General features: G+C 47.7%; 1 protein-coding gene across 3 annotated transcripts in view; it reads left to right on the top strand.

The window, feature by feature from the left end:
- The first annotated feature begins 1,556 nt into the window (after positions 1 to 1,556).
- Positions 1,557 to 26,577, top strand: part of CFAP299 (cilia and flagella associated protein 299) — a 1,086,689-nt gene continuing 1,061,668 nt past the window's right edge. The window contains exon 1 of one of the 3 annotated variants that reach the window (XM_063938678.1): positions 1,557 to 1,725. In XM_063938678.1, coding sequence (XP_063794748.1) covers positions 1,615 to 1,725 — 111 coding nt within the window. In that variant the 5' untranslated portion in view covers positions 1,557 to 1,614. The remainder of the gene's footprint in view (positions 1,726 to 26,577) is intronic. The other 2 variants (XR_010186026.1, XM_063938677.1) reach the window with 2 other exon arrangements.

Genomic DNA, 26,577 nt, shown 5'->3' with positions numbered 1-26,577 from the left:
TACAGCTACTTATTCATAATAGAAAATGAGAGTGTTAAGGTGCCCACTTGGGCAGCGTATTTCATGCCCAAACCAGTGTTGGGCAAGGCAAAATTGATGTGGGTCATATGCAAGTGACCCGACTCTATTGATTTCTGGTGTCAATATTGTTGCCCGAGACTCGTTAACCCTTGCAAAACTACAGCTACTTATTCATAATAGAAAATGATAGTGTTAAGGTGCCCACTTGGGCAGCGTATTTCATGCCCAAACCAGTGTTGGGCAAGGCAAAATCCATGTGGGTCATATGCAAGGGACCCGACTCTATTGATTTCTGGTGTCAAAATTGTTGCCCGAGACTCGTTAACCCTTGCAAAACTACAGCTACTTATTCATAATAGAAAATGATAGTGTTAAGGTGCCCACTTCGGCAACGTATTTCATGCCCAAACCAGTGTTGGGCAAGGCAAAATCCATGTGGGTCATATGCAAGTGACCCGACTCAGTTGATTTCAGGTGTCAAAATTGTTGCCCGAGACTCGTTAACCCTTGCAAAACTACAGCTACTTATTCAAAATGGTGAATTATAGTGTATGTGCCCACTTTGCCAGCGTATTTCATGCCCAAACCAGCGTTGGGCAAGCCAAAATACAGGTGGGTCATATGAAAGGGACCCTACTCTGTGAATTTCAGGCGTCAAATGTGTTGCCCAAGACACATTAACCCTTGCAAAACTGAATGATCTGAATAAGAAGCTGGAGCTCGAATAAGAAGTGAATAAGAAGCTGGAGCTTGAATAAGAAGTGAATAAGAAGCTGGCCGAATAAGAAGCTAACTTCAGCCTCGTGGCATCTAGGACCTTATTCAGCTTCAGTAGCAGATTCTGCTAAAAAGCAGAATCTGCTACTGCTAACGATCACATGCTGGGGGCCTCCCGGCACAGGGCAATGCCGCCCCCCAGCATGCTAATCACCGCCAGCAATGCAATCGTAATTCAACTGAGATCGCATCATCGAAATCAGAGGTTTGTGGAAGTCCCCTGCACGGTTTGTGGAAGCCCACATCATGAAGCTGCCCCTAAAACGGTCCGAACACGCCTCCATTGTCCGGACAACTGCACCCCTCTGCCACGACTACACCCCTCCGCCACTGTCAATCAAAGTGCAATCGCAGCGAAAGTGATCGCACAATGAAGGTCCGCTCATGCACTACACAGCCGACTGTGATTTTGGCAAAATTACAGTACGAGAAATTAATAACAAATACGTTTCCTTTTGTACAATCCTCGGAGACATACGACAGCCTGCTCCAAGCATATCCATAACATGTCTATAAGCAGGAGGAATCTCACAAACATGTGATCTACTGTAATAAGACGCGATGTGCTGGGACTGAGCTATTGTACAATAGTAACCTGCAAGCTGCAGGTGGCTCTGTGACAATGACACTGTCTGAGACGCCAACCTGGCTGAGCGGCCAGCGCTACGTCACTCACATGGGGGCGGGATCACCCAGGCCTGACCAGTGATTGGCTGACGTAATAAACACTGACTGCTCACGGGCTGTGTGACGTACGGTCCCGGTTGCTAGGGACGCTGAGAACCTGTGTGAGTGTGACAGCCTGGAGACCAGAGAATGGAGGACGAGGAACCCGGAGCGGCTATGGACGCGATCGTCACTCAGTACAACACGTACGAGGACTTTTTGGACTCCCAGATTACCGCGCTAGACCTCTATTATCTGGAGGTAATCGGTTCCCCTTTATCCAACACCCATGTTCCCACTTGATTTGAGTTTTGACTCATTTTTTTTTAACGCTGGAAATAAGTTAATAACTAAATCTAAATGTGTCCACATACACCTTTAATCAAATTGCGCCGCATTGCTGTGGCAAACAGCAGACTTTGGGAGAGATTTAGCAAAGCAGATGAAGTACCTACTGATCAGCTCCTGTCATTTTACAGGATGTTTATATATTTTTTTAAATGGCAGAAGCTGATTGGTTGGTACATTATCTCCCCCCAAGCTTAGATACATATCCGCGTTTGCGATTTAAACTGGATACACATTAGATGATATATCGCCCATTTGAATGAACGGATGATATATCATGAGCTGGTCGTCTGGTGTGTACAGTCGATATATGTCTGTGAACATGGTCGTTCACAAATATATCGCGTCAGCTGTGCAGCAGTGGCGCACCCAGGGGGGGGGGGGGGGGGGGGGTTCCGAGCACCCAGAAACCCCCCTCCACCAAAAAAATAAAAAATAATATATATATTTTCTCTAACGTCCTAAGTGGATGCTGGGGACTCCGTCAGGACCATGGGGAATAGCGGCTCCGCAGGAGACAGGGCACAAAAATAAAGCTTTAGGATTAGGTGGTGTGTACTGGCTCCTCCCCCTATGACCCTCCTCCAAGCCTCAGTTAGGTTTTTGTGCCCGTCCGAGCAGGGTGCAATCTAGGTGGCTCTCCTAAAGAGCTGCTTAGAAAAAGTTTTTAGGTTTTTTATTTTCAGTGAGTCCTGCTGGCAACAGGCTCACTGCATCGAGGGACTTAGGGGAGAGAATTTCAACTCACTTGCGTGCAGGATGGATTGGATTCTTAGGCTACTGGACACCATTAGCTCCAGAGGGAGTCGGAACACAGGTCTCACCCTGGGGTTCGTCCCGGAGCCGCGCCGCCGACCCCCCTTACAGATGCTGAAGATTGAAGGTCCGGAAACAGGCGGCAGAAGGCTCTTCAGTCTTCATGAAGGTAGCGCACAGCACTGCAGCTGTGCGCCATTGTTGTCACACACTTCACACCAAGCGGTCACGGAGGGTGCAGGGCGCTGCTGGGGGCGCCCTGGGCAGCAATATTTAATACCTTTATGGCAAAAGAATACATCACATATAGCCATTGAGGCTATATGTATGTATTTAACCCATGCCAGATATCTAAAACTCCGGGAGAAAAGCCAGCCGAAATAGGGGGCGGGGCTTATTCTCCTCAGCACACAGCGCCATTTTCCTGCTCAGCTCCGCTGTGAGGAAGGCTCCCAGGACTCTCCCCTGCACTGCACTACAGAAACAGGGTAAAACAGAGAGGGGGGGCATTTTTTGGCGATATTTTGATATATTTAAGCTGCTATAAGGAACAACACTTATATAAGGTTGTTCCCATATATATTATAGCGCTTGGGTGTGTGCTGGCAAACTCTCCCTCTGTCTCCCCAAAGGGCTAGTGGGGTCCTGTCTTCGATAAGAGCATTCCCTGTGTGTCTGCTGTGTGTCGGTACGTGTGTGTCGACATGTATGAGGACGATGTTGGTGTGGAGGCAGAGCAATTGCCGATAATGGTGATGTCACCCCCCAGGGAGTCGACACCGGAATGGATGGCTTTGTTTATGGAATTACGTGATAATGTCAGCACATTACAAAAATCAGTTGACGACATGAGACGGCCGGCAAACCAGTTAGTACCTGCCCAGGCGTCTCAGACACCGTCAGGGGCTGTAAAGCGCCCTTTACCTCAGTCGGTCGACACAGACCCAGACACAGACACTGAATCTAGTGTCGACGGTGATGAAACAAACGTATTTTCAAGTAGGGCCACACGTTATATGATCACGGCAATGAAGGAGGCTTTGCATATCTCTGATACTGCAAGTACCACAAAAAGGGGTATTATGTGGGGGGTGAAAAAACTACCTGTAGTTTTTCCTGAATCAGAGGAATTAAATGATGTATGTGATGAAGCGTGGGTTAACCCAGATAGAAAAGTGCTAATTTCAAAAAAGTTATTAGCATTATACCCTTTCCCGCCAGAGGTTAGGGCGCGCTGGGAAACACCCCCTAGGGTGGATAAGGCGCTCACACGCTTATCAAAACAAGTGGCGTTACCGTCTCCTGATACGGCCGCCCTCAGGGATCCAGCTGATAGGAGACTGGAAACTACCCTAAAAAGTATATACACACATACTGGTGTTATACTGCGACCAGCCATCGCCTCAGCCTGGATGTGCAGTGCTGGGGTCGTCTGGTTGGATTCCCTGACTGAAAATATTGATACCCTGGATAGGGACAGTATTTTATTGACTATAGAGCAATTAAAGGATGCTTTCCTTTATATGCGAGATGCTCAGAGAGATATTTGCACTCTGGCATCGAGAGTAAATGCGATGTCCATATCTGCCAGAAGGAGTTTATGGACGCGACAGTGGTCAGGTGATGCGGATTCCAAACGACATATGGAAGTATTGCCGTATAAAGGGGAGGAATTATTTGGCGTCGGTCTATCGGATCTGGTGGCCACGGCAACTGCCGGAAAATCCACCTTTTTACCTCAGACCCCCTCCCAACAGAAAAAGACACCGTCTTTTCAGCCGCAGTCCTTTCGGTCCTATAAGAACAAGCGGACAAAAGGACAGTCATATCTGCCTCGGGGCAGAGGAAGGGGTAAGAGAGGGCAGCAAGCAGCCCCTGCCCAGGAACAGAAGCCCTCTCAGGGTTCTGCAAAGCCCTCAGCATGACGCTGGGGCCTTACAAGCGGACTCAGGAGCGGTGGGGGGTCGACTCAAGAATTTCAGCGCACAGTGGGCTTGCTCACAGGTGGACCCCTGGATCCTGCAGGTAGTATCTCAGGGTTACAGGTTGGAATTCGAGAAGTCTCCCCCTCGCAGGTTCCTAAAGTCTGCTTTGCCAACGTCTCCCTCAGACAGGGCGACGGTATTGGAAGCCATTCACAAGCTGTTTTCTCAGCAGGTGATAGTCAAGGTACCCCTCCTACAACAGGGAAAGGGGTATTACTCCACGCTATTTGTGGTACCGAAGCCGGACGGCTCGGTAAGACCTATTCTAAATCTGAAATCTTTGAACCTGTACATACAAAAATTCAAGTTCAAGATGGAGTCACTCAGAGCAGTGATAGCGAATCTGGAAGAAGGGGACTTTATGGTGTCCCTGGACATAAAGGATGCTTACCTGCATGTCCCAATTTGCCCTTCACATCAAGGGTACCTCAGGTTCGTGGTGCAAAACTGTCATTATCAGTTTCAGACGCTGCCGTTTGGATTGTCCACGGCACCTCGGATCTTTACCAAGGTAATGGCCGAAATGATGATTCTTCTGCGAAGAAGAGGCGTATTAATTATCCCTTACTTGGACGATCTCCTGATAAGGGCAAGGTCCAGAGAACAGCTGGAGGACGGAGTAGCACTAACCCGACTAGTGCTGCAACAACACGGGTGGATTCTGAATTTTCCAAAATCTCAGTTGACCCCGACGACACGTCTGCTGTTCCTGGGAATGATTCTGGACACGGTTCAGAAAAAGGTGTTTCTTCCGGAGGAGAAAGCCAGGGAGTTATCCGAACTTGTCAGGAACCTCCTAAAACCAGGGAAAGTGTCTGTGCATCAATGCACAAGAGTCCTGGGAAAGATGGTGGCTTCTTACGAAGCGATTCCATTCGGCAGATTCCACGCACGAACTTTTCAGTGGGATCTGCTGGACAAATGGTCCGGATCACATCTGCAGATGCTTCAGCGGGTAACCTTATCGCCACGGACAAGGGTGTCTCTTCTGTGGTGGTTGCAGAGTGCTCATCTGTTAGAGGGCCGCAGATTCGGCATACAGGACTGGGTCCTGGTGACCACGGATGCCAGTCTGAGAGGCTGGGGAGCGGTCACACAGGGAAGAAACTTCCAGGGAGTATGGTCAAGCCTGGAGATGTCTCTTCACATAAATATACTGGAGCTAAGAGCGATTTACAATGCTCTAAGTCTGGCAAAACCCCTGCTTCAGGGTCAGCCGGTGTTGATCCAGTCGGACAACATCACGGCAGTCGCCCACGTAAACAGACAGGGCGGCACAAGAAGCAGGACAGCAATGGCAGAAGCTGCAAGGATTCTTCGCTGGGCGGAAGATCATGTGATAGCACTGTCAGCAGTATTCATTCCGGGAGTGGACAACTGGGAAGCAGACTTCCTCAGCAGACACGATCTACACCCGGGAGAGTGGGGACTTCATCCAGAAGTCTTCCACATGATTGTGAACCGTTGGGAAAAACCAATGGTGGATATGATGGCGTCCCGCCTCAACAAAAAACTGGACAGGTATTGCGCCAGGTCAAGAGACCCTCAGGCAATAGCTGTGGATGCTCTGGTAACACCGTGGGTGTTCCAGTCAGTGTATGTGTTCCCTCCTCTGCCTCTCATACCAAAAGTACTGAGAATTATACGGCAAAAGGGAGTAAGAACGATACTAGTGGCTCCGGATTGGCCAAGAAGAACTTGGTACCCGGAACTTCAAGAGATGCTCACGGAGGATCCGTGGCCTCTACCTCTAAGACGGGACCTGCTTCAGCAGGGACCGTGTCTATTCCAAGACTTACCGCGGCTGCGTTTGACGGCATGGCGGTTGAACGCCGAATTCTAAGGGAAAAAGGCATTCCGGATCAGGTCATTCCTACACTGGTAAAAGCCAGGAAGGAGGTGACCTGCACAACATTATCACCGCATTTGGAGGAAATATGTTGCGTGGTGTGAGGCCAGGAAGGCCCCCACGGAGGAATTTCAACTGGGTCGATTCCTACATTTCCTGCAAACAGGATTGTCTATGGGCCTCAAATTGGGGTCCATTAAGGTTCAAATTTCGGCCCTGTCGATTTTCTTCCAGAAAGAATTGGCTTCAGTTCCTGAAGTCCAGACTTTTGTAAAAGGAGTACTACATATACAGCCCCCGGTTGTGCCCCCAGTGGCACCGTGGGATCTTAATGTAGTCTTGGATTTTCTCAAATCCCATTGGTTTGAGCCGCTCAAATCGGTGGAGTTGAAGTATCTTACATGGAAAGTAACCATGCTACTGGCCCTGGCTTCAGCCAGGAGAGTATCAGAATTGGCGGCTTTATCATATAAGAGCCCATATCTGATTTTCCATACGGACAGGGCAGAACTGCGGACGCGTCCTCATTTTCTGCCTAAGGTGGTGTCAGCGTTTCACCTGAACCAGCCTATTGTGGTGCCTGCGGCTACTAACGATTTGGAGGATTCCAAGTTGTTGGACGTGGTCCGGGCATTGAAAATATATATTTCAAGAACGGCGGGAGTCAGAAAGTCTGACTCACTGTTTATATTGTATGCACCCAACAAGATGGGTGCTCCTGCTTCTAAGCAGACGATTGCTCGTTGGATTTGTAGCACAATTCAACTTGCACATTCTGTGGCAGGCTTGCCACAACCTAAATCTGTCAAGGCCCATTCCACAAGGAAAGTGGGCTCATCCTGGGCGGCTGCCCGGGGGGTCTCGGCATTACAACTCTGCCGAGCTGCTACTTGGTCAGGGGCAAACACGTTTGCAAAATTCTACAAATTTGATACCCTGGCTGAGGAGGACCTTGAGTTCTCTCATTCGGTGCTGCAGAGTCATCCGCACTCTCCCGCCCGTTTGGGAGCTTTGGTATAATCCCCATGGTCCTGACGGAGTCCCCAGCATCCACTTAGGACGTTAGAGAAAATAAGAATTTACTTACCGATAATTCTATTTCTCGTAGTCCGTAGTGGATGCTGGGCGCCCATCCCAAGTGCGGATTGTCTGCAATACTTGTACATAGTTATTGTTACAAACAAATTCGGGTTGTTATTGTTGTGAGCCGTCTGTTCAGAGGCTCCTACGTTTGTCATACTGTTAACTGGGTTCAGATCACAAGTTATACGGTGTGATTGGTGTGGCTGGTATGAGTCTTACCCGGGATTCAATATCCTTCCTTATTGTGTACGCTCGTCCGGGCACAGTATCCTAACTGAGGCTTGGAGGAGGGTCATAGGGGGAGGAGCCAGTACACACCACCTAATCCTAAAGCTTTATTTTTGTGCCCTGTCTCCTGCGGAGCCGCTATTCCCCATGGTCCTGACGGAGTCCCCAGCATCCACTACGGACTACGAGAAATAGAATTATCGGTAAGTAAATTCTTATTTTTTTTTTAGCCGCATGAGTATTTTTAATGGCTGTCTAGCGACCTCTGCAGCCTGCTGTCTTCCTGGTGGCACTTGTAAGTGCTTAATAAAAGTTTACTTTCTTTTAATCATAGTACATATAAATCCATGTGCATACATATATACACATGTATATACATACATACATACATACATGCATATAAACACACACACACACACACACACACCACACACACACACACACACACACGTGATATATATACATGTGTATATATATACGTGTACTGTATGTGTATATATATATATATATATGTATGCATGTTTAATATGCTATGTATGTGTATGTATATATATATATATATATATATATACAGTATATATATATATATATATATGTGTGTGTATATACGGTATATATATGTGTAGATATGTGTATATATATATATATATATATTTATTTCTCTAACGTCCTAGTGGATGCTGGGAACTCCGTAAGGACCATGGGGAATAGCGGGCTCCGAAGGAGGCTGGGCACTCTAGAAAGATCTTAGACTACTTGGTGTGCACTGGCTCCTCCCACTATGACCCTCCTCCAAGCCTCAGTTAGATTTCGTGCCCGGCCGAGGTTGGATGCACACTAGGGGCTCTCCTGAGCTCTTAGAAAGTTATAGTCTTAGAATTTGTTATTTTCAGTGAGACCTGCTGGCAACAGGCTCACTGCAGCAAGGGACTAAGGGGAGAAGAAGCGAACTCGCCTGCTTGCAGCCGGATTGGGCTTCTTAGGCTACTGGACACCATTAGCTCCAGAGGGATCGACCGCAGGCCCAGCCTTGATGTTCGGTCCCGGAGCCGCGCCGCCGTCCCCCTTACAGAGCCAGAAGCAAGAAGATGGTCCGGAAAATCGGCGGCATGAAGACTCTGTCTTCACCAAGGTAGCGCACAGCACTGCAGCTGTGCGCCATTGCTCCTCTCACACACTTCACACTCCGGTCACTGAGGGTGCAGGGCGCTGGGGGGGGCGCCCTGAGGCAGCAATAAAAACACCTTGGCTGGCTAAAATACCTCAATATATGGCCCCAGGGGCTATATATGAGGTAAATACCCCTGCCAGAATTCCATAAAAAACGGGAGAATAGGCCGCGAAAAAGGGGCGGAGCCTATCTCCTCAGCACACTGGCGCCATTTTTCCCTCACAGCTCGGCTGGAAGGAAGCTCCCTGGCTCTTCCCTGCAATTCTACAGTACAGTAAGAGGGAAAAGAGAGGGGGGGCATTAAAATTGGCACTGTATACAGTATATTATATAAAAAGCAGCTATTAGGGACATAACTCAGTTAGTCCCTGTATATATATAGCGCTCTGGTGTGTGCTGGCATACTCTTACTCTGTCCCCCCAAAGGGCTTTTGTGGGTCCTGTCCTCGTTTAGAGCATTCCCTGTGTGTCTGCGGTGTGTCGGTACGGCTGTGTCGACATGTTGAATGAGGAGGCTTATATGGTGACAGAACAGAGGCCGATATATGTGATGTCGCCCCCTGTGGGGCCGACACCAGAGTGGATGGATAGGTGAAAGGTATTAACCGACAGTGTCAACTCCTTACATAAAAGGGTGGATGACGTAACAGCTGTGGGACAGCCGGCTTCGCAGCCCGCGCCTGCCCAGGCGTCTCAAAGGCCATCAGGGGCTCAAAAACGCCCGCTCTCTCAGATGGCAGACACAGATGTCGACACGGAGTCTGACTCCAGTGTCGACAAGGTGGAGACATATACACAATCCACTAGGAACATCCGTGACGTGATCCCGGCAATAAAAAATGTGTTATACATTTCTGACTTTAACCCAAGCACCTCTAAAAATGGGTTTTAGGTTTGGGGAGAAAAAACAGGCAGTGTTTTGTTCCCCCATCAGATGAATAAATGAAGTGTGTGAAAGCGTGGGTTCCCCCGTTAAGAAACTGGTAATTTATAAAAAGTTACTGATGGCGTACCCTTTCCCGCCAGGTGGATAAGTTACGCTGGGAGATATCCCCTAGGGTGGATAAGGCGCTCACACGTTTGTCAAAAAAGGTGGCACTGCCGTCTTAGGATACGGCCACTTTAATAGGTGCCTGTTGATAAAAAACAGGAGGCTATCCTGAAGTCTGTATTTACACACTCAGGTACTAGACTGAGACCTGCAGATAGTGCTGCTGCAGCGTGGTCGGTGACCCTGTCAAACAGGGATACTAGTTGGCAAACATAAAAACATATTAAAGACGTCGTCTTATATATGGGGGATGCACAGAGGGATATTTTGCCGGCTGGCATCCAAAATAAATGTAATGTCCATTCTGTCAGGAGGGTATTAGAGACCTGTCACTGGACAGGTGATGCTGACTTAAAAAGCGCATAGAGAACCTTATAAGGGTGAGGAATTATTTGGGGATGGTCTCTGGGACCTCGTATCCACAGCAACTGCTGGGAAGAAATAATTTTACCTCAGGTTTCCTCACAGACAAAGGTACAGTCCTTTCGGCTTCAGAAAAGCAAGCGGGTCAAATGGCGCTTCCTTTCTGTACAGAGACAAGGGGAAAAAAGCTGCACCAGTCAGCCTGTTCCCAGAATCAAGATTCTTCCCCCGCCTCCTGTGAGGCCACACCATGACGCGGGTGCTCCACAGGTGTAGCCAGGTACGGTGGGGGGGCCGTCTAAAAAATTTCAGCAATTAGTGGGCTCGCTCACAGGTGGATCCCTGTTTCTTTCAAGTAGTATTTCAGGGGTACAAGCTGGAATTCGAGATGTCTCCCCCCAGCCGTTTCCTAAAATATGCCTTGCTGACAACTCCCTCAGGCAGGGAGGCTGTGCTAGAGGCAATTAATAAGCGGTATTCCCAGCAGGTAATACTCAAGGTGCCCCTACTTCAACAAGGACGGGGTTACTATTCCACACGGGTTGGGGTACCGAAACCGCATGGTTCGGTGTGACCCATTTTATATTTAAAATCCTTGAACACAAAAATTCAAGTTCAAGATGGAATCGCTCAGGGCGTTTATTCCAAGCCTGGACGAGGGGGATTACATGGTATCCTGGGACATCAAGGATGCTTACCTGCATGTCCCCATTTACCATCCTCGCCAGGAGTACCTCAGATTTGTGGTACAGGATTACCATTACCAAGTCCAGACACTGCCGTTTGGACTGTACATGGCACCGAGGGTGTTTTATCAAGGTAATGGCCGAGATGTTGATACTCCTTCAAAAAAAGGGAGTTGTAATTATCCCGTACTTGGACAATCTCGTTATAAGGGCGAGGTCCAAGGAGCAGTTGGTAGTCGGGGTAGCACTATTTTGGAAAGTGCTACAACAGCATGGTTGGATTCTAAACAGTCCAAAGTCACAGCTGGTTCCTATGACACGTCTACTGTTCCTGGGGATGGTTCTGGACATAAACCAGAAATAGTGTTTCTCCCGGAGGAGAAAGCCAAGGAGTTGTCATCTCTAGTCAGAGACCTCCTGAAGCCAAAATAGGTAGCAGTGCATCATTGCACGCGAGTCCTGGGAAAAATGGTAGCTTCCTACGAAGCAATCCCATTAGGCAGGTTCCATACAAGAACTTTTCAGAGGGACCTGTTGGACAAGTGGTCCGGATCGCATCTTCCGATGCATAGGCTGATAACCCTGTCTCCAAGGACCAGGGTATCTCTACTGTGGTGGCTGCAGAGTGCCCATCTTCAAGAGGGCCGCAGTTTCGGCATACAGGACTAGGTCCTAGTGACCATGGATTCCAGCCTTTGAGGCTGGGAGGCAGTCACACAGGGAAGAAATTTCCAGGGACTTTGGTCAAGTCAGGTTATTTCCCTACACATAAATATTCTGGACCTGAGGGCCATTTACAATGCCCTGAGGCCGGCAAGGCCTCTGCTTCAAAACCAGCCGGTACTGATCCAATCAGACAACATCACGGCAGTCGCCCATGTAAACCAACAGGGCGGCACAAGAAGCAGGATGGCGATGGCAGAAGCCACAAGGATTCTCCGATAGGCGGAAAATCATGTGTTAGCACTGTCAGCAGTGTTCATTCCCGGAGTGGACAACTGGGAAGCAGATCTTCTCAACAGACACGACCTCCACCCGGGAGAATGGGGACTTCCTCCAGAAGTCTTCCAATAGGATTGTACACCATTGGGAAAGGCCACAGGTGGACATGATGGCGTCCCGCCTCAACAAAAAGCTATAAAAGATATTGCACCGGGTCAAGGGACCCTCAGGCGATAGCTATGGACGCTCTGGTAACACCGTGGGTGTACCAGTCGGTTTATGTGTTCTCCCCTCTGCCTCTCATACCAAAGGTACTGAGAATAATAAGAAGGCGAGGAGTAAGAACGATACTCGTGGATGGCCAAGAAGAGCTTGGTACCCAGAACTTCAAGAATTTATATCAGAGGACCCATGGCCTCTGCCACTCAGACAGGACCTGCGGCAGCAGGGGCCCTGTCTGTTCCAAGACTTGCTGCGTTTGTCGGCATGGCGGTTGAACGCCGGATCCTGAAGGAAAAGGGCATTCCGGAGGAAGTCATTCCTACGCTTACTAAAGCCAGGAAAGAGGTTACAGCAACTCATTATCACCGCATATGGCGAAAATATGTTGCATGGTGTGAGGCCGAAAGGGCCCCAACAGAGGAATTTCAACTAGGTCGATTTCTGCATTTCCTGCAAGCAGGAGTGACTATGGGCCTTAAATTGGGTTCCATTAAGGTACAGATCTCGGCTCTGTCGATTTTCTTTCAAAAAGAACTAGCTTCAGTACCTGAAGTTCAGACATTTATAAAAGGAGTGCTGCAGAGTCAGCCCCCGTTTGTGCCTCCTGTGGCACCTTGGGATCTCATCGTGGTGTTGAGTTTCTTAAAATCACATTGGTTTAAACCACTAAAAACCGTGGATCTGAAATATCTCACGTGGAAGGTGGTTATGTTATTGGCCTTGGCTTCTGCCAGGCGAGTAGCAAAGTTGGCGGCTTTGTCTTGTAAAAGCCCTTATTTGATTTTCCATATGGATAGGGCAGAATTGAGGACTCGTCCCCAGTTTCTCCCAAAGGTGGTGTCAGCGTTTCACCTGAACCAGCCTATTGTGGTGCCTAGGCTACTAGGGACTTGGAGGACTCCAAGTTGCTAGACGTTGTCAGGGCACTGAAAATATATGTTTCCAGAACGGCTAGAGTCAGAAAATCTGACTCGCTGTTTATCCTATATGCACCTAACAAGCTGGGTGCTCCTGCTTCTAAGCAGACTATTGCTCGTTGGATTTGTAGTACAATTCAGCTTGCACATACTGTGGCAGGCCTGCCACAGCCAAAATCTGTCAATGCCCATTCCACAAGGAAGGTGGGCTCATCTTGGGCGGCTGCCCGAGGGGTCTCGGCTTTACAACTTTGCCGAGCAGCTACTTGGTCAGGGGCAAACACGTTTGCAAAATTCTACAAATTTGATACCCTGGCTGAGGAGGACCTGGAGTTCTCTCATTCAGTGCTGCAGAGTCATCCGCACTCTCCCGCCCGTTTGGGAGCTTTGGTATAATCCCCATGGTCCTTACGGAGTTCCCAGCATCCACTAGGACGTTAGAGAAAATAAGAATTTACTCACCGGTAATTCTATTTCTCGTAGTCCGTAGTGGATGCTGGGCGCCCATCCCAAGTGCGGTTTATCTGCAATACTTGTACATAGTTATTGTTAACTAAATCGGGTTATTGTTGAGCCATCTGTTGAGAGGCTCTATTGTTTCATACTGTTAACTGTGTTTCATATCACGAGTTGTACGGTGTGATTGGTGTGGCTGGTATGAGTCTTACCCGGGATTCAAAATCCTTCCTTATTGTGTACGCTCGTCCGGGCACAGTACCTAACTGAGGCTTGGAGGAGGGTCATAGTGGGAGGAGCCAGTGCACACCAAGTAGTCTAAGATCTTTCTAGAGTGCCCAGCCTCCTTCGGAGCCCGCTATTCCCCATGGTCCTTACGGAGTTCCCAGCATCCACTACGGACTACGAGAAATAGAATTACCGGTGAGTAAATTCTTATTTATATATACACACACAGACACACTAGTTTTACGGACCCAGCATATACTAGGTCACCTCAGTCCCCACCCCCGTGATTGGCTCCACCCAGTTCTGGAAACCCCCCCATGCAAATCCTACGTTTGCCACTGTGCAACACAACCGATGCCCAAGTATTGGCAGATATATCTGCTCATATGTGTATGAGCAGTCTGCCACCCGCCAATACCCTTGCTGTAGGGACTGACGTCACAGCTGGGCGGGCAAATTCAAATTCCCACACAGCTGTATGACAGGACAGACATATCGAGTGGCTGATCAGTAAAGGGCCCTACACATTAAGCGATCCGCCACCGAGCTGCCCGACGGCGGATACGGCCAACAGGCGACCCGGCGGCGGGGGGACCGTGAAGGGGGGAGTGAAGTTTCTTCACTACCCTCGTTACCCGGCTCCATAGCAGTGCAGGCAAATATGGACGAGATCATCCATATTGGCCTGCATGCACAGGCAACGGGACACCAGCGATGAACGAGCGCAGGGCCGCACATCGTTCATCGCTGGTGCCTCCACACTGAAAGATATGAACGGTATCTCGTTCATTAATGAACAAGATCATTCATATCTTTGAGTATTATCGCCCAGTGTGTAGGGCCTATAAGTGTAGGCTTACCTGAATTGTCTGCTCTATCGGTCAAGTGGCTGTGGCGTGTAACCAGCATAAGTTGCACCAAGTGTACTACCAGAGATTTTTCTCAAAATATGTGCATTAGTTGCAACAATAATATGACAAGAGCAGTGACATAATTGGGCTCCACTGAGCCAAGCCCAATGGCTGATGTTACAAAGGGGGTGGAGCCAGAACCGACCCTAGGCATATGCAAACTAGGCAAATGCCTAGGGTCATAAGCAGCTTCTGTTGATTAAAATGATATGCAACATGCTTATATTCTGTGTGTGATTGCAGCTGTATCTGCACAAAAAATATAGGCTGTATATCATTTTAATCAGCAGAAGTTGCTTGTGCATCCTAGCCAGAAGGCAAATATAGCGCATTTTCAGCAAAAAGGCGCCCAACGTTAGCAGAGCTGCCAGCTGACTCACGCCAGACATCTCCTGCTGCATGGCGTATTGAGTCAAGATGTATGAGGACACATCTGTATCCAAGCAGAGGCAGAGGTCACAGTGTTAGCGGCCATGTGAGTGCTCTTTGCAGGTGGGTTGTTTGTGCAATAGTTTTCGGCATATGTGTAAGAGGCATTATGTATGGCGTGTATAAATGCATTAATAATGTGAGGCATATGTGTAAGGGACATTATGTGTATAACGACATAAATAAAGATTGGCATAATGTGTAAGGTGCATTATGTTTATAAGGATATTAACAATGTGTGTTATATGTGTAAAGGGCATTACTGTGTAGTATTATGTGTATAAAGGTATTACTAATGTGTGTCATTATGTGTATAAGGCAGTGGTTCTCAAACTGTGTGCCGTGGCACTCAGGGGTGCCTTGGGACACTTGCAGGGGTGCCCTGGGTTAGTGGTTCAGGACCAATCCAAATTATTTATGGTCATCGTAATAGACAAAACCAGTGCTGGTGGCTGCCAATCATAAAATATATGGACATACAGAAGCAAATCTTGTCTTGCATAACAATTGAACCTAAAAATGACATATAAACACAATTTACTTAATTTAAGATATTTTCTCTAACGTCCTAAGTGGATGCTGGGGACTCCGTCAGGACCAAGGGGTTTAGCGGCTCCGCAGGAGACAGGGCACAATAATAAAAGCTTTAGGATCAGGTGGTGTGCACTGGCTCCTCCCCCTATGACCCTCCTCCAAGCCTCAGTTAGATTTTTGTGCCCGGCCGAGAAGGGTACAATCTAGGTGGCTCTCCTGAGCTGCTTAGAATAAAAGTTTAAGTTAGGTTTTTTATTTTCAGTGAGTCCTGCTGGCAACAGGCTCACTGCTACGAGGGACTTAGGGGAGAGAAGTAAACTCACCTGCGTGCAGGATGGATTTGCTTCTTAGGCTACTGGACACCATTAGCTCCAGAGGGAGTCGGAACACAGGTCTCACCCTGGGGTTCGTCCTGGAGCCGTGCCGCCGACCCCCCTTGCAGATGCCGAAGTTGAAGAGGTCTAGAGGTCCAGAAACAGGCGGCAGAAGACTTTCAGTCTTCATAAGGTAGCGCACAGCACTGCAGCTGTGCGCCATTGTTGTCAGCACACTTCATACCAGCGGTCACTGAGGGTGCAGGGCGCTGGGGGGGGCGCCCTGGGCAGCAATGTATTATACCTTTTTTATGGCTAAAATACATCACATATAGCCCTTGAGGCTATATGGATGTATTTAACCCCTGCCAGATCTCACAAACTCCGGGAGAAGAGCCCGCCGTTTTAGGGGGCGGGGCCTATTCTCCTCAGCACACGGCGCCATTTTCCTGCTCAGCTCTGCTGTGAGGAAGGCTCCCAGGCTCTCCCCTGCACTGCACTACAGAAACAGGGTTAAAACAGAGAGGGGGGGCACTTATTTGGCGATATGATTACATATGTGAAAATGCTATAAGGGAAAACACTTGTATAAGGGGTTGTCCCTGTATAATTATAGCGTTTTTGGTGTGTGCTGGCAAACTCTCCCTCTGTCTCCCCAAAGGGCTAGTGGGGTCCTGTCCTCTATCAGAGCATTCCCTGTGTGTGTGCTGTGTGTCGGTACGTGTGTGTCGACATGTAGGAGGACGATGTTGGTGAGGAGGCGGAGCAAATTGCCTGTATTGGTGATGTCACTCTCTAGGGAGTCGACACCGGAATGGATGGCTTATTTAGGAATTACGTGATAATGTCAACACGATGCAAGGTCGGTTGACGACATGAGACGGCCGGCAAACAAATTAGTACCTGTCCAGGCGTCTCAGACACCGTCAGGGGCTTGTAAAAACGCCCATTTACCTCAGTTGGTCGACACAGACACGGACACTGACTTCAGTGTCGACAGTGAAGAAACAAACGTATTTTCCTTTAGGGCCACACGTTACATGTTAAGGGCAATGAAGGAGGTGTTACATATTTCTGATACTACAAGTACCACAAATAAGGGTATTATGTAGGGTGGGAATAATCTACTTGTAGTTTTTCCTGAATCAGATAAATTAAAGTGTGTGATGATACGTGGGTTTCCTCCGATAGAAAATTATTGGAGGTATACCTTTTCCCGCCAGAAGTGAGGGCGAGTTGGGAAAAACACCTTAGGGTGGATAAGGCGCTCACACGCTTATAAAAACAAGTGGCGTTACCGTCTCCAGATACGGCCGCCCTCAAAGAGCCAGCTGATAGGAAGCTGAAAAATATCCTAAAAAGTATATACACACATACTGGTGTTATACTACGACCAGCAATCGCCTCAGCCTGGATGTGCAGCGCTGGGGGGGCTTGGTCGGATTTCCTGACTGAAAATATTGATACCCTTGACAGGAACAATATTTTATTGACTATAGAGCATTTTAAGGATGCATTTCTATATATGCGAGATGCGCAGAGGGATATTTGCATTCTGGCATCAAGAGTAGATGTGATGTCCATATCTGCCAGACGATGTTTATAGACACGACAGTGGTCAGGTGATGCATATTCCAGACGGCACATGGAAGTATTGCCGTATAAAGGGGCGGTCCATCGGACCTGGTGGCCATGGCAACAGCTGGAAAATCCACTTTTGTTACCCCAAGTCACATCTCAGCAGAAAAGGACACAGTCTTTTCAGTCTCAGTCCTTTCGTACCCATAAAGGCAGGCGGGCAAAAGGCCAGTCATATCTGCCCAGGGTTAGAGGAAAGGGAAGAAGACTGCAGCAGGCAGCCCATTCCCAGGAACAGAAGTCCTCCACAGCTTCTGCCAAGTCCGCAGCATGACGCTGGGGCCATACAAGCGGACTCAGGTGCGGTGGGGGGTCATCTCAAGAGTTTCAGCACGCAGTGGGCTCACTCGCAAGTGGACTCCTGGATCCTACACGTAGTATCCCAGGTGTACATTGGAAATTCGAGACGTCTTCCCCTCACAAGTTCCTGAAGTCTGCTTTACCAACGTCTCCCTCCGACAGGGAGGCAGTATTGGGAAAAAAATTCACAGGCTGTATTCCCAGCAGGTGATAATCAAAGTACCCCTCCTACAACAAGGGAAGGGGTATTATTCCACACTATATTGTGGTACTGAAGCCAAACGGCTCGGTGAGATCTAAAAGATTTGAACAATTACATACAAGGGTTCAAATCAAGATGGAGTCACTCAGAGCAGTGATAGCGAACCAGGACGATATGGTGTCACTGGATATCAGGGACGCTTACCTACATGTCCAAATTTTGCCCTTCTCACCAAGGGTATCTCAGGTTCGTGGCACAGAACTGTCACTATCAGTTCAGACGCTGCCGTTTGGATTGTCCACGGCACCCCGGGTCTTTACCATGGTAATGGCCGAAATGATGATTCTTCCTAAAAGAAATATGGACGCTTTCCTGATAAGGGCAAGGTCCAGAGAACAGTTGGCGGTCGGAGTAGCACTATCTCAAGTAGTTCTACGACAGCACGAGTGGATTCTAAATATTCCGAAATCGCAGTTTTTTCCGACGACACGTCTAATGTTCCTAGGAATGATTCTGGACACAGTCCTGAAAAGGATGTTTTCTCCCGGAGAAGAAGGCCAGGGAGTTATCCGAGCTAGTCAGGAACCTCCTAAAACCAGGAAAAGTATCAGTGCATCATTGCACAAGGGTCCTGTGAAAAATGGTGGTTTCTTACAAAGTGATCCCATTCGGTAGATTTCACGCAAGAACCTTTCAGTGGAATCTGCTGGGAAAATGGTCCGGATCGCATCTTCAGATGCATCAGCGGATAACCCTGTCTCCAAGGACAAGGGTGTTTTCTTCTGCGGTGGCTGCAGAGTGCTCATCTATGAAAGGGCCGCAGATTCGACATTCAGGACTGGGTCCTGGTGACCACGGATGCCAGCCTGAGTGGCTGGGGAGCAGTCACACAAGGAAAAAATTTCCAGGGAGTGTGATCAAGTCTGGAGACTTCTCTCCACATAAATATACTGGAGCTAAGGGCAATTTACAAGGCTCTAAGCTTAGCAAGACCTCTGCTTCAAGGTCAGCCGGTATTGATCCAGTGGGACAACATCACGGCAGTCGCCCACGTAAACAGACAGGGCGGCACATGATGCAGGAGGGAAATGGCAGAAACTGCAAGGATTCTTCGCTGGGCGAAAAATCATGTGATAACACTCTCAGCAGTGTTAATTCCGGGAGTGGAAAACTGGGAAGCAGACTTCCTCAGCAGGCATAACCTCCACCCGGGAGAGTGGGGACTTCAGCGGGAAGTCTTCCACATGATTGTAAACCGTTGGGAAAAACCAAAGGTGGACATGATGGCGTCCCGCCTGAACAAAAAACTAGACAAATATTGCGCCAGGTCAAGGGACCCTCAGGCAATAGCGGTGGACGCTCTGGTAACACTGTGGGTGTACCAGTCAGGGTATGTGTTCCCTCCTATGCATCTCATACCAAAAGTACTGAGAATCATAAGAAGGAGATGAGTAAGAACGATACTCGTGGTTCCGGGGTCAAGAAGGACTTGGTACCCGGAACTTCAAGAGATGCTCACGGAAGAACCGTGGTCTCTACCTTTAAGAAAGGACCTGCTCCAGCAGGGGCCTTGTCTGTTCCAAGACTTACCGCGGCTGCGTTTGACGGCATGGCAGTTGAACGCCGGATCCTGAAAGGGCTTTCCAGATGAAGTCATCCCTACCCTGGTCGAAGCCAGGAAGGATGTAACCGCAAAACATTTTCACTGCATTTGGCGAAAATATGTTGCGTGGTGTGAGGCCAAGAAGGTCCCTACAGAGGAATTCCAACTGGGTCGTTTCCTACATTTCCTGAAAACAGGACTGTATATGGGCCTAAAATTAGGGTCCGTTAAGGTTCAAATTTCGACCCTGTCGAATTTCGTCCAGAAAGAACTGGCTTCAGTGCCTGAAGTTCAGACGTTTGTAAAAGGGGTACTGCATATACAGCCTCCTTTTGTGCCCCCAGTGGCACCTTGGGATCTCAATGTTGTTTTGAGTTTCCTAAAGTCACATTGGTTTGATCCACTCACCACTGTGGAATTAAAATATTTCACATGGAAGGTGAAGATTCTATTAGCCCTGGCTTCAGCCAGGTGTGTGTCAGAATGGGCGGCTTTATCATATAAAAGCCCTTACTTAATTTTCATTCTGACAGGGCAGAATTGAGGACTCGTCCTCAATTTCTCCTTAAGGTGTTTTCTGTTTTTCACATGAACCAACCTATTGTGGTACCTGCGGCTACTAGGGACTTGGAGGACTCCAAGTTACTTGACGTTGTCAGGGCCCTGAAAATATATGTTTCCGGGACGACTGGAGTCAGAAAATCTGACTCGCTGTTTAGCCTGTATGCACCCAACAAGATGGGTGTTCCTGCTTCTAAGCAGACGATTGCTCGCTGGATTTGTAGTACAATTCAGCTTGCACATTCTGTGGCAGGCTTGCCACAGCCAAAATCAGTAAAAGCCCATTCCACAAGGAAGTGGGCTCATCTTGGGCGGCTGCCCGAGGGGTCTCGGCTTTACAACTTTGCCGAGCTGCTACTTGGTCAGGGGCACACCCTGACTGAGGAGGACCTGGAGTTCTCTCATTCGGTGCTGCAGAGTCATCCGCACTCTCCCGCCCGTTTGGGAGCTTTGGTATAATCCCCATGGTCCTGACGGAGTCCCCAGCATCCACTTAGGACGTTAGAGAAAATAAGAATTTACTTACCGATAATTCTATTTCTCGTAGTCCGTAGTGGATGCTGGGCGCCCATCCCAAGTGCGGATTGTCTGCAATACTTGTACATAGTTATTGTTACAAAAATCGGGTTATTCTTGTTGTGAGCCATCTTTTCAGAGGCTCCTTCGTTGTTATCATACTGTTAACTGGGTTCAGATCACAGGTTGTACGGTGTGATTGGTGTGGCTGGTATGAGTCTTACCCGGGATTCAATATCCTTCCTTATTATGCACGCTCGTCCGGGCACAGTATCCTAACTGAGGCTTGGAGGAGGGTCATAGGGGGAGGAGCCAGTGCACACCACCTGATCCTAAAGCTTTTATTATTGTGCCCTGTCTCCTGCGGAGCCGCTAAACCCCTTGGTCCTGACGGAGTCCCCAGCATCCACTACGGACTACGAGAAATAGAATTATCGGTAAGTAAATTCTTATTTTTTTTCCTAATTTCTCAATAAGAAACTTTTGGCCTAGGAGTGCCATGAATAAAAATCTGAAGCTCTAGGATGCCGTGATTCAAAAATGTTTGGGAACCACTGGTATAAGGCTTTCTACTGTGTGACATAATGTATAGAAAGGGCACTACTGTGTGCTCTAATGTGAATTAGAGCAATATGGGGGGTAATTCCAAGTTGATCGCAATTTTTTTAGCAGTTAGGCAAAACCATGTGCACTGCAGGGGGGGGGCAGATATAACATGTGCAGAGAGAGTTAGATTTGGGTGGGTTATTTTATTTCTGTGCAGGGTAAATACTGGCTGCTTTATTTTTACACTGCAATTTAGATTGCAGATTGAACACACCACACCCAAATCTAACTCTCTGCACATGTTATATCTACCTACCCTGCAGTGCACATGGTTTTGCCCAACTGCTAAAAAATTTCCTGCTGCGATCAACTTGGAATTACCCCCATGGTGTAGTGTAATGTGAATAAAGAGCAATATGGTGTGGTATAATGTGAATAAGGAGCAATTCAGTGTGATGTAATGTGAATAAGGGGCACTACTGTGAGGAGTAATGTATATAAGGTAAAGTGGTACTACTGTGTGATGTAACGTGAATAACGGTCACTATCGCATGATATAAACTGAATAAAGTTGTACTACTGTGTGGCGTAATTTCAATTAAGGGTATTATTTTGTGGCCATGCGCCTTCCCAGCAAGAACACTCCCCTTTTTAGGCTGTGCGCTGATTGTGCGCACCGTTCCTATATAAAATATAGGGGGTAGGAGCACCAAAATGAGGACTGCTATGAGTGAGGGATGATGGTGCTGGGAAAGGGGTGCAGGGTCAGAGGTGGAACTAGCGGCGGTGTATGGGGACACCAGCCAAAATCTTGCCTAGGGCATCATATTGGTTAGGGCAGGCTCTGGGTGGGGCTACCGGCACCAGTAAATGCAGAATGGCCTGTAATGTCCTCAGGATGCTCTGGGGGATGCCTGGAGCGTCTATAGGGCAGCAACTGAGATTCTGGCTGCAGAGTTATTATCCTGGTGGTCAGCATACCAAAGGCGGGATCCCGGCCGCCAGAATGCTATTAGGAGGATCAGGACTGTTTCCACCTGTGGGTGCAAAATGTAGGCAAAAGTACAAATTGTTATCAACAGCAGAGCATCCGAGTTGCACCATATGGAGCAAAAAAGATAGGTGAATGAGGACGTCTGTATTTGTACAGTTTGTCAGTAATGGTTAGCATTTAGTTTCACATTTTAGAATTTGACTCACTTCATGATACAACCAAACTAGCTAGTCTTATGGGTGATGGTCAATGTCGACATGTTAAACTGTTGACATGCTCATAGTGTCTAAGATTTAACACGTTGAAACCAGAATTTCGATTGTAAATATTTAGGTTAGGGTTAGGTTTAGGGTTAGTCAAATATATGCATAAAACGGTATGTCAATATTCTGGTGTTGACATGTTAAATGTCTACATTATGAACATGTTGACATTTTAACCATGTTGACATTTGTGAATGCTGATATTTTTCTTATTGACTTAATGTCCATGCCAATATTCTGATTGTTGACATTTAGAACCTGTTGACATTCTGATCTTGAATGTCAACTTTTCATACCACACCCTCTACCATGACAAAGAGATCTTTTTTTATTTCATGTAAAAGTTAATTATGGTGTGTAATTATCTCCCAGCTGTAGACAAAAATGTTATGTAATCTTTTTCTATACATTTTTTTTGTCTTTAAAAAACATAGAAATAAGGGCCACAGTGGGTAATATATGTAATGGCTGGAACAGCATCCGGTCAAGATCCCGGCGGTTGGGATACCGGATGTCGAAAGACAGACGCAAAAATCCAGACACTGATGAGAATGCCGGCATCGGCACCCAGAACATGATCACAATGTCGCCTGGATCCCGACAGCTAGGATCCCTATTGAGTGACTGCTGGGACATCAGAGAGATAAGCTTCGAGTGGGGGAGGGGGGCTGTTAGGTTTATACTACGGTGGGAAGGGCTAGGGTTTGACTGTGGGAAGGAGTGGTTAGGATGAGACTGTGGGGAGAGGGGGTTTAGGCTAGTCGGGGGGGTTAGGTTTAGGCTGCGAGGAGGGGTGGTTAGTGTTAGGCACCACCGGGGAGGGTTAGGGTTAGACTGCAGTAAGGGAGGTCTAGGGGATAAGGGGGTGAGGGGTAGCTTGCTTCCCGACCCCTGTCGGGATTCTAAACAGAGGATTGCCGCGGTCTGTATTCTGACAACCATCACCGGCATTTCAGCCCCAACCTGATGTAGCTGTATGGCTTTCAATGATCTGCAGCTCATCCATGTAGAGGTTGGCTTAGCTTTGGGTGAACCTGGTCCCCATCACCGTGCCGAGGTTCTGAAGATAGAAAATCTGAATAATAAAATAATTCTGGGTGAGGATATAGTAAATAGATGAAAGAATGAAATGTTACTGCCCCCCTGAGACCCCTGGATCCCTAAGTAGGATTTTTGCACCATGTGCATGCATACTTTATGGGGTATATTAGTGTAAAAGAGCAAAACATCACAGAATGTGGTTGCCATTCAATGTTTGCAACCATATTTAGAAAAACAAAAAATCGATGTCTGCTATGATTTAAAGATAGCCACCATTTTGAATAGGAAGCAAGTAAAAAAAATATTAGTGGGTTTGAATTATTGGTATTTAGGTGAGACAACTGACAAAAAATGATTTTTTTAAATTCAAGCAACCAGAAAATTCATAATTGGACCACTTCATATGGATTAACCCAAGTTTGATACTTGGAGGTTTCGATAATTTCAATCTATTTTAGCTGTCACTATAAAAAGTATTGTGATGTTTATTATCTTTTGGTGTTTGGTAAAATTTGTATTGTGGAACTGCTGAATTTATGGACTGAATTTAATGTGCAATGTTCTTGTTCTGATCTGCAGTCTGATCTCATTTTATTCTGATTTGGCCTCATTCCATATGATCTAAATTTATTTTAATTAGAATTTTTAGAGGCTATAGTATATTGGCCTTTCTCCCATTTCTAGTACGATTCCCAGATAGGTGGGTGTGTTTGTCTTTATTGTATGTTCTAATTTGGTTGTTTACATAATCTTTCTGGTCTCTGTTAAATGTGTCTATCGTTTACTTTTCATAAGATTCCACTTTTTGGATAACCTGCATATATATTTTTTTTAAGTAATAGTTTTCCTCACTTTTTTTTATTTTTTTTTAATGCTGTAGTATGGATTCTATTAAAATAAAGCATACTAATAGTGTGTCTGTAGAGAAAAGGAAAATTGTGGTTTATAAATTGCTGTATTACACCTTAAATCTATCAAAAACTTGTAACCTATAAGTGTGCTACTCTGTGCTGTTGTGTGCATACTAGCTTTCAAGGTTCCACTTGTAATTTTGGCTGTACCCCTCTTCATTTAATATTAGTATCCTAGCACCTATCTTAAATTATGTGACACAGGCATGAGGGAGGAGGGGAACATTCAGTACAGTGGGAAAGTCACCTTAGAAAAGTACAGTACATACAGTCAGGGTCGAATTAACAATGGGGCGGATGGAGCTGCAGCTCCAGGCCCCCCATTGAAAATAGGCCCACAGCAAACTGACAGCATTGACAGGAAAAAACTTTTTCCTGTCACATACTGCCAGCGGCCTCCTCTCTCCCATGCCCCCTTCTACGGCTCCATCGATCTCACCTGCCACGGAGCCGTGCAGGCAGTGTGCTGGCCGCCCCTCCCTCTCCAGTCTCTCCTTCTCCGGGGTCCTGCTGTCACTCACAGGCCCAAACTCCGCCCCCAGACTGCACGGGCCACGGGGAGCTGCTGCTGCAGGAAGCCTGGCAAGTGCAGTGATGGCTACTTGATTAATATGTGTATACAGTTTGTGTGATGTCTGTAGTGAATGTGTGTGTGTATATGTGGTGGTGGGTGGGTGTGTATAGTGTGTACTGTGTGTATATGTGGTGGTGGTGGTGGTGTGTGTGCACTTTGTGTGTGTGTAGTGTGTACTGTGTGTGTGTGTGTATATATATATATATATATATATATATAGTGATGGGGGTGTGTGTGTACTTTATATGTGAAGTGTGTAGTCACTGTAGTGGGTTCTGTGTGTGTGTTTAGTGTGTATATATGGTGGTGGAGGTGTGTGTGTACTTTCTGTGTGGGTGTGTGTAGTGTGTATATGTGGTGGTGGGTGGGTGTACTTTGTGTGTCTGTAGTGTGTACTGTATGTGTATATGTGGTGGTGGGTGTGTGTGTTTGTGTATATGTGGTGGTGGTGGGTGTACTTTGTGTGTCTGTAGTGTGTACTGTATGTGTATATGTGGTGGTGGGTGTGTGTGTTTGTGTATATGTGGTGGTGGTGGGTGTACTTTGTGTGTCTGTAGTGTGTACTGTATGTGTATATGTGGTGGTGGTGGGTGTGTATATAGTGTGTACCAGTGGTCGAAATGGAGTGGTATATTTTTTAATTAAATGAAAGTGTTCATGTTAAGCTTCTTTCGCAGGGAGCTGCGCCCTACCCCTTTTCTGAGTGACAGAATGCGCCCTGCTAATCACCAAAGGACTGCCTTCTCCACCCGCCGCGCTATCACTTCTCCCCCCGCAGCACTGTTACTCCTCCCCCCGCCGCGCTGATAGCTCTCTGCTGAAGGCGGAGACAGGGTTAGCATGCAGCGGGGAGGAGCAGCCAATCAGATCCTGCGGTGTCTCCTGCCAGTCCTCCGGCATGGTTTGATTCTGCCTCACCACGGCGCTGCGCGCTGACCTGGGCTCCGCCGTCAGCATCAAGAGACTGGCCCTGCTGATCCGGCACAGTGCCCTCCTCCGCAACGGTGAGTGCCGCTCTGCATCTGCCCTGTCCCTGTCCTCCCCTTCCTCCCAGTGCTCTCTACCTGGTGCAATGTGCCTCAGTGCTCTCTACCTGGTGCAGTGTGCCTCAGTGCTCTCTACCTGGTGCAGTGTGCCTCAGTGCTCTCTACCTGGTGCAGTGTGCCTCAGTGCTCTCTACCTGGTGCAGTGTGCCTCAGTGCTCTCTACCTGGTGCAGTGTGCCTCAGTGCTCTCTACCTGGTGCAGTGTGTCTCAGTGCTCTCTACCTGGTGCAGTGTGCCTCAGTGCTCTCTACCAGGTGCAGTGTGTATCAGTGCTCTGCCTGGTGCAATGTGTATAACGTGCTCTATCTGGCGCAGTGTGCCTCAGTGCTCTCTACCTGGTGCAGTGTGCCTCAGTGCTCTCTACCTGGTGCAGTGTGCCTCAGTGCTCTCTACCTGGTGCAGTGTGCCTCAGTGCTCTCTACCTGGTGCAGTGTGTCTCAGTGCTC

This window comes from Pseudophryne corroboree, chromosome 1 (genome assembly GCF_028390025.1).
Source record: "Pseudophryne corroboree isolate aPseCor3 chromosome 1, aPseCor3.hap2, whole genome shotgun sequence".
Taxonomy (NCBI): Eukaryota; Metazoa; Chordata; class Amphibia; order Anura; family Myobatrachidae; genus Pseudophryne; species Pseudophryne corroboree.
The sequence above is the reverse complement of the archived record's forward strand: the minus strand, read 5'-3'. Positions and strand labels throughout refer to the sequence as shown.